Source organism: Anarrhichthys ocellatus, unplaced genomic scaffold, assembly GCF_004355925.1.
Source record: "Anarrhichthys ocellatus isolate YVR2014 unplaced genomic scaffold, GSC_Weel_1.0 scaffold31, whole genome shotgun sequence".
In the NCBI taxonomy this organism is placed as follows: Eukaryota; Metazoa; Chordata; class Actinopteri; order Perciformes; family Anarhichadidae; genus Anarrhichthys; species Anarrhichthys ocellatus.
In genome coordinates, this window is record NW_022280061.1 from 106,882 (window position 1) to 120,911 (window position 14,030).

The following is a 14,030-nucleotide window of genomic DNA, read 5'->3' on the forward strand; positions in this document are numbered from 1 at the left end:
GAGATAAAACCACCACATCTTCGTGTGTTGGTTGGATTTCATTGTAGACCATTGCAGCCATGTCTCAAATACGTATTGTATCGTGGGTAACATTTACCCTAAATAACAACGTGTCATTCAATTTTAAATGCGAATACGAATATACATGTTTTACCCACTAATTACGAGACGACACGTCCTTTATATAATGGTTGTTTTCCCAATTCAGCCACGTATTGACCCAGTGGCCTAATGGATAAGGCATCAGCCTCCGGAGCTGGGGATTGTGGGTTCGAGTCCCATCTGGGTCGTATTTACCTCCTTTTCAGTGCTTATGTATATGTCGCAACACAGTGGTGATGATATTAGCATTGTCTTGGTAATTACTGAAATCCTAAATTGGTCCATACTGAACAATCTCAGTAAAGATAGCCAATCTACAGCTCCATATTCTGCAATAAAGTTAAATTGTATTTTCTGTAATACAAGAAATGTAATTTAAAAAAAACGCAAATGATAGATACATACTTGATTCATCCTGCAAGGGGAAATTTGTTCACTACAGCAGAAAAAAATATGCAAGCAATCAGAGTGACAGAGTAAAAAAAGTAAAAATATTAAGTATAAAAGATGCACAGTATGTACAATAAAATAGAATAGTATTCATTTAACTAACTAGATAAACTAAACAGTAGTGCAAAGACAGTGTAGCGATGTTGTAGTCAAGTGAATGATGATTCGGCCAGAGGTGATTTATTGTACAGTCTCATTGCAGTGGGCTGGAATGTTCTCCTGTATCTGTCATTGTGACAGTGGAGCTGGATGAGTCTGTTGGAGAAAGCGCTCCGCTGTCCCTGCAGTAGGTGGTGGAGAGGGTGTTCCGGGTTATCCAATATGGATAATAGTTTCTTCAGTGTCCTCCTCTCCACCACCGTTTCCAGAGTGTCCATTTTGCAGCCAATGATGGAGCCGGCCTTCTTAACCAGTTTGTTAAGTCTGTTGTTGTCTCCGGCTCCAATGCTCCCCCTCCAGCAGACTACGGAGAAGTACAGTGAACTGGCCACAACAGACTGGTAGAACATCTCCAACATCTTGCTGCACACGTTGAAGGATCGAAGTTTCCTCAAGAAATAGAGTCGACTCATCCTCTTCTTGTACACAGCGTTGATTCCAGTTCAGTCTGCTGTCGATGAGACACCCAGGAACTTGTACTCCTCCACCATGTCCACATCCTCTCCCACAACTCTCAGCGGTTGTGGAGGCGTCGTCTTCCTCCTGAAGTCGACCACCATCACTCTGGTCTTGGACCACCCGACCACTGCAGAGTCGTCAGAGAACTTCTGCAGATGGCATGACCCCGAGTTGTACTGGAAGTCAGTGGTGTACAACGTGAACAGGAAGGGAGACAGGACAGTTCCCTGTGGGGCTCCAGTATCACTGACCACCGTATCAGACAGCACACGGCCCAGTCGGACAAACTGTGGTCAGTGAGGTAGTCAGTGATCCAGGAGACGGTGGACGTGTCTACCACCCGCAGCTTCTCACTCAGCAGCACTGGTTGGATGGTGTTGAATGCACTGGAGAAATCAAAGAAAGTGATTCTCACAGAGCCACCGGATCCGTCCAGGTGCGACTGAGCTCGTTGCAGCAGGTAGATGATGGCGTCGTCCACTCCTACATGAGGCTGGTATGCAAATTGCAGAGGGTCCAGTGAATTGAGCACCTTCATCACATGAGATGTGAGGGCAACACACAAAAGCACACAAACTGCCATACTGAATGAATAAACAACATGATGGTCTCAGCATATCCTCACTCAAGCCTTTCTGTAAAAGTGAAGAGCAGAGCAGCAGAAATGAATGAGAGGAATCTGCTGTGCCTCATGATGGTTTGCTGAAAATGGGAAGTTCTGTAGTTACCGGAAGTGAGAATATAACATGATTTCTGCATTTATTCTGGTTTGACGAATTCAATGATGTGCTACAGTCCCTCACTGTGACCACAAGAGGGCAGTAAAGACTCGTGATTAAATACAATAACATTTGAATAATCCTCACCAGCATGAAGCTCGGCTAGCAGTCTTTACACTGTAAGCGTCATCACTGCCAAAACTCACCATAAACACTCTAGCATTAGCCAGCTCAGCTACCACGTCTGTCATATGACCCTTCACGGGTTGAGGTGACACGTGACCTGAGAGCATTTAGCAGTGTTTTAGAATAATTGGTCTACACTGCTCCCCGGTGGTCACAGCGAGGAACTGCAGCAAACCGTTAAATTCGTCCAACCAGCGTTCAAGCAGAACTGACAGCAAGCATTCCCACTTCCGGTAAATCATTTCAAACTAAAATGATCAAAGTGACGAAATCCTAAAATAAACACATTCAGGTCAACCGTCATCTCAGTCAGCCTGTCTGTAGTGGTGTTTACTTTTCAGTTTTTTTCTTCATTATCTTTCTTCTATATATCTTCACAATTTTACACTGTTGAATACTGTTTATACAACATGCAGTAATATTTATTCATACTTTTTTACGAGTGTTCAAATACATACGTTCTTATTCATACAATGAAGAATAAAAAACTGTGACCACTAGACTCTCATTTCGTGTGAATTTGGGATATTATCGGATTAATTTAAGAATATGCTAATTTTCTTGAAGCGATCTAATTTAACGATGTGTTGCAGTTCCTCGTTGTGGCCGTTAGAGGGCAGTGAAGCCACCTTTAAATGTAATACACTGGCAGACTATACCGTCACCTCCGCCTCGCATCAAGGTGCGCTAAAGTTACTAGAGAAGTTGCTAGTATCACTTATCCTGAAGTTGAGTGTATGTAACGCTGTCCAGCAAGTTGTCTAAAAAAAGCAAAGCAAGAAAACCACCAGTACAGAAGATTTTGATGATTAGACATAAGAGAAGAGAAAATCACACTTTACATAACTCTTACTTGGTAAACAAAAGATAATACTTAGGCTACACAGAACCGTATTTCCCCTCCCATATTGTAAAAAGCTTTGGCAGCATAGAATCCATTTATGAATGAAAGGAGTGTGATGTCAAAGTGTTTACTTCTGTTTTAAGGACGTCCCACCGTCTCCCTCTCCGTCCCATCGCATGTCATTCCTGAGCCGCTCGTATAAAAATCCCAGGAATCCCGTCTCTGTAGCAGACTTTTGAGTGTGTCCACACTGATCATCGAGGATGACCGGGATTATTCTGTTTCTCTTCTTTCTAGGGTTTCCTCTTGACAAGACAGAGGAGCATGCTGTCAATGGTGAGTGTACTCTTTTTTTTTATTTGTAGTTCTGTACATTTTTACGTGTTGAAGAAAAACGTTTATTTTTTTCTTCTATGCGCTCACTTGTTGTCTTCTTTTAATGAGGTCTATTTATTGAACAAATATAATTTCACAGCAACATGCTCTGTTGTGATTTATGTATTTTGGTATTTACTGTTCAATTCTGAGGCAATTTGTAGCTTTGGATCTCACCAATACAATATCCCTTACATCAGCATTATTCTGGTGTTCGTCAAAAAATATATAAAATCTAATTAAAACTAAACAAGGTGAACGATTCTGAGGAAATATTACATCCCAGAACAAGTGTGTGATTTTGATAAAATGCTAAGTGAATAATAGTTGGCAGCATTTGATAACTTTGATGGATTGGGGTTCATTATAAAATCTATCTGAGCTGTAGATTCAGTAAGTGTCATACTCTCGAGTAAGTTCCCATGATCAAAGTTCCTGATAAACCTCCAGTTAAAGTACTTACACTAACTAATACTTTATTAAGCTGAATAAAACCCTAAATATTATGTTTTTAAGGAACGTCATGTAAATGAAATAAAACCATTGTTGTATTTTACTGGAGAAGCAACGGGGCTTTGATATCACATTAACGCACCAAGTCGAATAGAAGGAAATGTCTAACTGAAGTGCAACCTTTCGTTTGTGTCAACCCAGAGCTGTACACTCTGATAGAAAAGGGTCAAACCAGCTTTGGTGATCCGGCTCCAAACAACCAGAGCTGGGTGGTGGTCAAAGAGCCCTCCCTGCCCATCAATGAGCTTCTAGAGAAGAGCAGCAAGACCGGCGAGTCCAAGTTCACCCTGCATCCTCTACCCTCTGCCGTCTGGCCGAAGCACAGTGACCTGGTCCCCATCCATCGCCACCATGGCCCCCACAACAAGAGCAAAAAGGCCCCCAAGAGCGACCGTCTGGTGGAGCACAACAGCGAGAAAGCCCGAGGAGAAGTTGCTGGACTGCTCCCCAAAACCCCGCTGAGTGGAGCCACAGCCGCCGTCACCAACCGCACTGTGCAGAAAACCCATCAGGAGACCCAGTCCAACATCAGTCCTCCTCAGCAGGGGGAACCAGATGGACACCCCAACTCCAGATCCAGGGGTCCACCCCTCACACAGCCTCAGACTCAGCCGCACCACCCGGCCCCTTCACCGCGCAGAGATCCCCCCAACCGACGACTGGACCAAGAGGAGAACCGGCCAGGAAAGTCCAGTCTCTATCAGTCTGGTATCGGCGCAGCGACCCGGAACAACAGCCGCCCGCCAGTCGTCTTCAACCGGCGCTCCTCCAGCCTGCTTTACCAGTTTGACATCCTGAGACGAGGTACGGGAAGATTTGTTGTGTCCTGACCTGTGCATCCACATATACAGCAGCATCTTTGATTGTTACTTTATTGAGCTTGAGCTTTATTCATTTTTTAAACTCCACCTTTGAGATTATTTCCAAAGATTGAAATTATGTAAGAGTTTAACCATCTGGGAAAATATTATTTATGCTCAATATCCCTGTATTTATTACCAGTAATATTAAATTACCCCTCACAGTGACAAATAACTTAAACCAAACACAAAACTGTTGTATTAGTCACTGAATGAAACCACATAATAAGACAACACAGTTTTCCAAGGGGTCAGATCAGAAAACATGTGATTCAACAAGCTGTTCACATTTGGCTAAAATGTCACATGCAGGCTTATTTGAATATATCGTCCCCCACCTGAGTATCTCCGCCCACCGCTTGAACGCTAGGGAGCAGATTGGTCTTTTTCTGAGGGGGGCGTTAAAGAGACGGGCACTAAAACGGAGCGTTTCAGGTGCAGGTGAACACAGGAATATTCAGACAGACAGTGTGAGAAAAATGATGTGTTTTTTGACCATTAAAGCATGTAAACATGTTCCAGTGGAAACCCAAAATACAAGTATGAACCTGAAAATTAGCACGATATGTTCCCTTTAACCTTTTCTAATGTAAAATGTATCTCCTGCAAAGTTAAAAGAGGCCTATCTTAACATTTGACCACAAAAAGGGCAAGTCTTGACAAAACTACAAATTTAACAAAATGTCTTTGAACAAAAAGGAAACAAGTGCTCAAAAGCCAAATTTGTTGGTGCATCCTGGTGGCCTATAGGTTTGACATATTGTCCATGTGTTTGCAATGCCCCCTGAGTTAAGTCTGACCGAGGATCTTGGTTGCACGTCGTCCCTCATCTCTGTTCCCACATTTCCCGTCACTCTCCACGGCCTCCTGTCTAATAGAAGGCTACAAAATACCACCTCATGAACCGCCTAAAATAAGACACGTTAGTTTTTACCTTTGTGGGAATGAGTCAGTCATGCAGTGATATAATGTACGCTAGAGTTCATAGAGTTCACTCAGACAGTGATAAAGACAGTGATGGTTTGAACCCGTCCGCTGTTAGTGAGTGAACATCCTCCGCCACTAATTACAACCACTTCCCCTTAAATCTGGCTGTCAGTGTTTCCCTTTGTGTGCAATAAGGTGGTAACAAAACTAAAGCAAAGCCAATGAGGTCCTGATATTGTGATTAAGAGAGAAAATGTGTCTCTCACTCACACACACACACACACACACACACACACACACACACACTCACACTCACACTCACACACACACACTCACACACACACACTCACACACACACACACACACACACACACACACACACACACACACACACACGGCCTCCTCCAGTCCCATGTGGAGGAATGCGACGCCTGGGTTTTGTAATGACACCCTTGTTCTTTTCTGATGCCGCTGGAATGAGGTTGTGGCAGCAGACTGCCCCTCTTTTTCTCATCCCTCCATCCTGTCGTCTGCTTGTCTTCTTCTCCGCAGAGTCCGACTTCACGCATGATGCCTTCTGCATGAGCGAGTGCAGGAAGGAGAAGGAGGAGAGAGAGTATTACTGCTACAGTGAGTTTGGTACGTATCCAGCCTGAGACCAAGATAGTGCTTTTGTCACAAACTTAAGTAAAATAGCGTAAGAAGGTCCACAAAGGTCAAATAATTAACATGCCTGATCATTTTGAATACATCCCTGGCCTTATGGAGGTAGATATTATTAACTAACTCATCACTATCGACTGCTTAAAATGAGAGTTTTGATAATAAACTACTGTATGTAGCCAACAGCTGTGGCAGCTAAACATTCATTTTGAGACTATAAGTAACAGTTTAAAGAATTATTTCAACATTTCTGAATTAGGAAGATTGATAACACCCTCATGTAAAGGCCTATACAATAAGTATGAAGCTACAACCAGCAGCCGGTTAGCTTAGCTTAGCATGAAGACTGAACGTATGTGTGATGTTGTTATATTTGGTGTTTTGTCATGTCCCTTTAACAGCCGTCAACGGGATCGTTCACGACATCGATGTGTTGCGTAAAGGAATACGCCTCATTACACTGATGGTGAGCAGTGACGGCTTCTACAAGATGAGTCGTCTCTATGTGACCCCAGACAGCTTTTTCTTGAAAGTTCGCCTTCTGGTCCTGGACACCTACAAGTGCAGCAAGCCCTGCCCTGACATCAAGCTCGGTGAGTGGAGCACGGTCGCTCAGAAGCCTCATAAAACAAATCTGTTTTGCTTAGTAAAAAGGAAAAATTAAACTCTATAAACTGTGACAGTGTATCCCTTAACTACATTACGTTGTTATTCATTTAGAGGTTTATTGAAGAATAAAAGACTTAAGATCAGAAATGCAGAAGTGTCATGACCCATGAATTAAGAAGTTTCCATCAACATGTTCTTGTATGGGATGTGGGAACTCTATTTTCCTGAGATCAGCAGAAGCAGTGACATCCACTTTGTTTAGTGCAAACATTAACAATGCTCCAGTGTGTACGTCCTCCCACTCATTTCAACATTCACCCCATTCGTTCCCAAGGGACCAGATACATCATGATGGGCCAGATCTACCACCGGAGGCGCCACTTTCCCAGTGACCTCCTGAACCTACTCGGGGGCAAACTGAAGCCCGGGGACGGCCTCCTGCGAAGCAACAACTACGTCAAGAGGTTCAACAAGCGGAGGCACCAGAAGGCCCTGGAGGCCACCCGCTCCAGGTGTAGGTGAACCAAAGATAAGACTGTCGCCCCCTGCTGCAGGGGAAGAGACATTGCAGCTCACCTGAAGCGATCATAACCAACCAATCAGTATTGTGCAAGACGGAAGACATTTTGCAGAAGGCATGGATTTATTTTCACATGGACTGCTATGACGTATCCAAACCCGTGTTCATTTTTTTTTTTACTCCTCTGTAAAGTTCCTGAAGCACGGACTTGTGGTCTCTTTGATATAAAACACGAGCAGCTTCAATTAAATGGATTTCGCACCATCATTTTGTAACGTTAGGGGCATCACACAAGGGTGTCATCATTTCCTCAAAATAGCAGCTCCACATTCATTCATGGCTGGTTCATGAAGTCCCTACAATGAAAAGGTATAAAATTGTCTCACTTTTAAAGGGAATTTGGCTCATCTGAAGAACATGAAGCCAGAAAATGAGTTTATAGAATGGGTATTATTTTGTCATATTGCATCAGCAGTCGCATGGGTGTGTTTCTGTTTTATCCATGTGCGCGTAGCAAGCCAATGTTTATTTTCCGCTGAGTCAGATCCAGCCTCTGTATTCAATCCAAGCACACATTTGAACACATGCATACAGATAAGATCATTGGTTTATTGTTGTTTTTCTTGCTGGGGCAGTAGCATCTTAAAGCATGCTCCCATATTTAACAATTGAGTTTGAGAAAACAACACTTCAACAGGACACTGAAGAGAAACTTGTTTTCCATACAAACACATATTGTCAGTTGCATCGTACATTTTATGCAGGAACCTTGGATCTCATTGTACAAATCCCACATTTCAGTCCTGTTGATTCCTTTGATTAAATAATGCTTCTAAATTGATGTGAATGAAAAATGTTGTATAGCACCCAATACTTTTGTTTTGTAACTCTCGACCCCGTGCATGTTGTCACTGTGGTTGTTATTGGTGAGCAGGAAATGCACTATTGTTGTTTCAAGGACCAAAGGGAGGGAATGAAGGGCCTGAAAAAGCAGCGACAAACCCCAGTGGAGGATGAGGAGGGAGAGACAGCACACTGGACCTTTGCTTGTTATGAGAACGGCTTATTTTTCTAACTTTAATTATGTTTTCCACGATAAAATATCTGCTCGAGTAGACTGGGACATCAAAAGGGGCCCTGGTGAATGAGGAGGAGGGGGGGGGGGGGGGTGTTCTAGGGACTAAGCCATAAGTCTAATCGCAGGAATCTGATCCTCTCCGCACCTGGACACATGACTTGGAGAAGTGCCTCCGTCACAGCTCCTCTTTGGGATGGCTCTTGTGTTCTTGCTTACACACAAACACGTCCTCCTCTGGGAGGGCCAAAGCTCAGAAAGGGGTATTTAAAGTATTTAGGCAGGATGAGAGAAAGAGAGAGACGTGGGCAAGGTGGAGGAGACATAAATATGGTTATGTAAGATGACACAGGGAGGGGATTTAGGCAGGAGAGGGCATGTTGGGTCTGTCTTTCTAAAGGGATAGCTTCTTATTTAATCAGAGATCTCTGGCTTGATCGTCGTTCGACCCTGAGCTCATGAAAGGGAAAACTTGCACTGAACGCTTACCTTGCTTACCCATACATGAACCCAATAAAAACGTGTATTTGTTTTGTACTCAACGACCCCGTGAGTTTATTTGTCTTTAAACCAACTCATGCTATCACATACATCTGCCCACTGACCGAAACATTGTTCCTCATTATCTTTCCCAGTGATTGCATGGGAAGGAGCCCCCAAAGTAAGTCACTCTAATTAGAGTTCAACAACCACGGTCTCTGTCTGGCCTCCGGGATGAGAGACCAACTTGAGAACTTGGACGTCGAGGCAGGCAGGGCTAAGCCTCTTTTCTCCCCCTCTGTCCGCCTGTCAGCTCGGCCGGTCGGTTCCCAGGCTGGAGGAAGCCTCTATCTGGGATCAGTGCTGGAGGGAACAGATGCAGGCGGGCAGGAAACAGGAGCCTGCTCCACATCTTGGCTACTATCGCAGCGGGAGGACATTCCACATTGCAGAGGATGTAAAGGAGGAGGAGGAGGGAGAGAAAGCGGGTTGGAGAGGAGAGGGAGGTGGGAATATCACACAGCTTCCTGTGCGATAGCCCCCAAGCCACAAGGGGGGAGTGAGAGAAAGAGACGAGGGCGGTGGATTGAAACCACATCTGCGGTGCTCGCAGCATCCACACGAGCCTCTGGATTCGTTTAGCGGTTTGAGTGGGGGGGGGGGGGGGTACGAGAGGGAGGTGTGTGTGTGAGAGGAGAGGGAAAGGTCGACCTTTTATGCGTCATGTTGGTAATTTGATCACAGGAAGAGTTTGTCTGAGTGTGTTGGAGGTCATGAGCTTGTCCAGATAATTGACCCGAGTTAAGAAGGGGATTGAAGTTTCCGTGTAGGGCCGGATTATTTCACGAAGAAGCCCTGGGGGGAAATGAGCGGTGGGCCCTCCGTCTCTCCCACTATCTGTGCGTTGTTGGTAGTTATTAATTTGTTGTTGTTCGATTCATTTATTTTAGCAAATGTATTTTGTAGAATACAGTGTAAACATTGTCTTATGTATAAACTACATACATGAACATAAATATCCTATGTATGCAACTATGTATTTATCAAACAGGCTTTAAAACTACATTCTAACTCCTCTCAATGGGCAGATAACTCATTTTTCGGGCACTTTCGCTATTTTTTTTTAATCAAATTAAAGACACTAGTAGAGTTGACAGAAAAAGAAAGAAACAGGGACGCCCTATAATACGTTATTTTAAAGGCATCTCCCATCACTGCTATGCAGACAATGTTTAATTATACATTTCACTTGAACACAATGTTGTCTACATAACTACCTAAACTCTGTAGAATAGACGCCAGATCCTTTCTTCAACACTGATGTTATTTCTGCCACACCCAACCTTGTCCCAAAGGTAATAGAGGGTCTCTTTATTTTCTTTCCTCCGACGATAAATGTTGAGGCGTAAAGGTTTCACTATGGATCAGGAACAGACTCGTGCATTCATTCCATCGTGTCTCAGCAATTGCAACTTAACCCGCCTTTGCAAAACATCCCGGTGATCACTCACAAGTGGTCCAAATTGCTGTTGCTAAGCTTTTGACCAGCTTTTGACCAGCTTTTACACTTTCTCTACATTACGTTCAGAAACAAATTCAAGATTCTTACAAACTTTGATATGTTGAGGTAAGATAAACTCTCCAGTGTGTCTGTGATGAGCAGAGGTATTCAAAGAAAACACAAGTCTTTGGAGAACTGGTGTCAAAAACATTACTTTATTATCTAGGATGAAATGTCCTATCAAGTACAAAAAAGAGAATCTCTTCAGAGTTGCCACAATCAGTTAAAAACAGAGTATTTCTTATCTGCGGTTACGTTTCCTCAACATTACTTAAAAACTGAGAACGTTTCATTGATATGAATAAATAATACAAGAAATGCAATGTCAATATAGAAGTTATGTTGAACTGGTTGGTTTCTTACAAAAAAGAAAAACTCTTTGCAAGAGTTAACTGTGTCACTCTACCCCATTCAATACCTGTATGCTCACAATATGCAGCGCTTTTAATATAAAGGGCAATTTCACCTAAAATGTAGAGTTCACTTCAATTTAAGAGAAAAGAATAGACAGTTAAAATATACAGACGGGCTTCGTTGCTGGTTCAAAGAGTGAAAAATAAAAGTTTCTACTGCTCTAAAAATCTTTCATCTCTACATATTTGGACAGCCATGGTATACAATAGAGATTACAAACAGTGGATGAAACGCATCGTCATCAGATTACAAAGTAACAGACATTTGTGTGAAAGACACAAACACGGTAAAGAAGACAGCAGCGACATTATCTCTCAACTCTGCGAATACACAGAAAAAAAAAAACTGATTGAAACCAAAACATTTGTTTGATTTTTAACTGTTTTTAACAACTTAAAGACAACCGTGTCTAATGACTGCTCCCCGCCTACAAAACTGATAATCACAGATTACAAAAAAGTTTCCCAAATATGATAGAAATGCAGCTATAAAATTTTCATACAAACCCCACGGTACAAAGACTCCCCCGGTCCCCACTCAAAGTTTAACTCCCAGACATGCTGCTGCAGACCGCAACATAACTGAGCTGATGCTGAGTGGAAAAGTCCATCATCCAATTACTTAACCATTGCTTTGAGGGCGAGTTGAGAGACATATGTGAGCCAACCTGTCAACTTCTATGAAATATGTTGGAAGAAGTGGCCGACAGATAAGGGGTTTGAGACTTACAGACTCGGTCACTGACGGAATCGGAGCTTTTGACGATACCGTGTGTGTGTTTGTGAGTATGGAGGGAAGGACAGTAGACCTAAAAGCTCAAGCTTAAAGGAGCACAGAGCTCGTCAACATTCTTCACTTGCGTTTCAGAAAAACACAAAACGGTAAAAAGGTCAGAAGAGAGGCAGGATGTGGTGGATGGGATGGCCTGTCCTTGGTGTTTCCCACTGGAAATTATAACGACCCTCGGACCACATATCCTGCAGACCCCTTGAATTACTCCAGCGAGTGCCGTCTACGCCCGTACGCGGTGAAGTTATTTCACCTTTTTTTATCTTCAGAAATCTAGCTTCTATTAAAAATGGAGCATCTCGGCATCAGGAAATGTACAGTGAAATGAGCCACTGAATGGGAATTTGCCACCACGTTTGGCTCTATGAGGCTGGTTCGTGCAGGGCTACATAACATCGTCTGAAGAACTGGATGCAGTGGAGTCAGGTGTGAAACGTCTGCGCCTGAGAGTAGCTGTACAAGGACGATCTGAAATCTGATTGGCTTCAATGGGGGTTATTTGTTTTTCTTGTGGGGCACAAAGAGTGACGTTTGTTCCTACAGCAACAATAAAACGCTTTCAGGTTTACAGCCGGTAAATAGGAGAAGAATGAACTCCAAGGTCCTGTACATGGACGTGATGCCTGCCTTTAGCCACATGTGACGCATACAAAGGGCATTTTCATTTTGACCTCACGAACATCTGCATGTGAGGCAGGGACTCGGCTTTAAAGGGATGTTTGTGTCGTCAAAATGTGACAGGGTGAAATGAAAGTTGTTGCACCTCTGGGTGGGAAGATCAAAGCTCCACACTTTGCAATATAGGACACACAAAAATAGTGATCAGCTACAGAAATAACAACTCTTTTAAAAGTCCGCTGCTGAAGTGAGATCAGTTTAACATCCAACCAGCCAACTTATCAACTTAATCTGCGTTTCCCATCTGGATCTTACTTCTCATGGATGGGACGCTCTGGTGGGAATCAAGCAGGATGCCAGACAGAGTCCGAGGCCGCCCTGCCCCCGGTCTGAAGGTGGGACGTCCCAATGACACTTTGGATGAAAAGGGGCTTCTCTCTCTCTCGCTCTCTCTCTTGCCTTAGCTCTGCAATGGAGGTGTTGGAGGTTGGGCGCTTTGACACCAGAGCGAGCTGATTTTCAGCTGGGAGCGTGCTCTCCTTCAGAGAGGGCTCAGGTTGGTTTGCAGCCCGACTCGGACCACGGGGCTTAGTCATACAGAGGAAACCTCGGTTGTTTTTTTTTGACACTTGGATTTTAGAGGGGGAGCTAAGAGGCTGCTGATTGTAGTTTGTTGTTATGAGACCTACAGAGACGGGCAAAGAGAGGAGGAAGAAAACAGTTGGAAAACTTCTTGGTGTTTCCTTTTTTATTAAAAGCTTTACAATATGACAAAAATATGCACTAGAGGAAATACAAAAAAACAACACAAACAAAACAAAAACATGAATTGGATGCCAGTGGGTCAGACACTTTGACATGGACCAAGCAGCCATGTTGGTGGCATGTTATGTACGATGTGATGTCAGCCCAACAGTGTATGTACACGGACTTTTCCTTTGAACTGGAGACAGTCAAGCTCGCCGTATTTAGAACAGGAAAGCTAAACTAAATCTTTCTCCAATCTATCTTTACAGATCCTACCGTTATTTCCTTTAGAAAATAAAAATAGTCCTTCACAAAGAGATATAATATGCACATAAAATAACATTATACATGGGAACAGCCAATAAAAACAAACTGATAAATGTCGCATGCTTTTTAAAATTCTTGGCTAAGAAATGAGGTACAAATGTTCGGCTGCAGCACGTTGTGACCGACACGATAAACAAAGGTTCTGTCAAATTCAAAAGATACCTTATCTGTGTGTGTGTGTGTGTGTTACAATCAAAATCAATAGCTTTGTTTTGTTTTTTTCAAAACTGAATCTCAAGAAAGAGAGTGACAAACTTCCTATTTTGTCTCATATTCAACTCACATAAACCAAATATCAGTCATCTGTTGCAAGAAATGTAAGAAAATAACTTTTCCCTTGAATGCTTTTTTGTGTTACCAACATGGCTGCCATTGTTAGACAGTAGAAACTTGTTTTTCCTTTCCTTTGTTTCTAAAATAAAAAAAGATCCCACCTACAGTGTGGCTTACTATATGCACTTTCTTACAACGTTTTCAACGCTGTTTTAAACAAGTAAAAACAGCAACGTCCGGGGCGATAGCAAATTATTGTTTTGTTTGTTTTAAGAGTGACCCAGGCACCCAGGAGTTTGACATCACAATCTGCGAGAGAGAGAGAGAGAGAGAGAGAGAGAGAGAGAGAGAGAGAGAGAG

At 43.1% G+C, this 14,030-nt stretch overlaps 2 protein-coding genes and 1 non-coding gene across 7 annotated transcripts in view; 2 read left to right on the top strand and 1 right to left on the bottom strand.

Moving 5' to 3' along the window:
- The first annotated feature begins 217 nt into the window (after nucleotides 1–217).
- On the top strand, nucleotides 218–290 carry trnar-ccg (transfer RNA arginine (anticodon CCG)). Its single transcript has one exon. It is a non-coding gene; the product is annotated as a tRNA-Arg (tRNA).
- A 2,842-nt stretch (nucleotides 291–3,132) lies between these two features.
- On the top strand, nucleotides 3,133–8,998 carry LOC116392891 (uncharacterized). The gene is made up of 5 exons (XM_031864712.1): nucleotides 3,133–3,255; nucleotides 3,949–4,611; nucleotides 6,147–6,233; nucleotides 6,659–6,850; nucleotides 7,201–8,998. Exons 1-5 carry the CDS (start codon nucleotides 3,183–3,185, stop codon nucleotides 7,386–7,388), a joined length of 1,203 nt encoding a protein of 400 aa, XP_031720572.1. The 5' UTR covers nucleotides 3,133–3,182; the 3' UTR covers nucleotides 7,389–8,998.
- A 1,630-nt stretch (nucleotides 8,999–10,628) lies between these two features.
- The window catches only part of LOC116392752 (nucleosome-remodeling factor subunit BPTF), a 39,816-nt gene continuing 36,414 nt past the window's right edge, over nucleotides 10,629–14,030 (bottom strand). For 4 of the 5 annotated variants that reach the window (XM_031864476.1, XM_031864479.1, XM_031864477.1 and 1 more), the window contains one exon: nucleotides 10,629–13,008. In XM_031864476.1, coding sequence (XP_031720336.1) covers nucleotides 12,972–13,008 — 37 coding nt within the window. In that variant the 3' untranslated portion in view covers nucleotides 10,629–12,971. Of the gene's footprint in view, nucleotides 13,009–13,518; nucleotides 13,980–14,030 lie in introns of those variants that run through there. The other variant, XM_031864478.1, reaches the window with a different exon arrangement.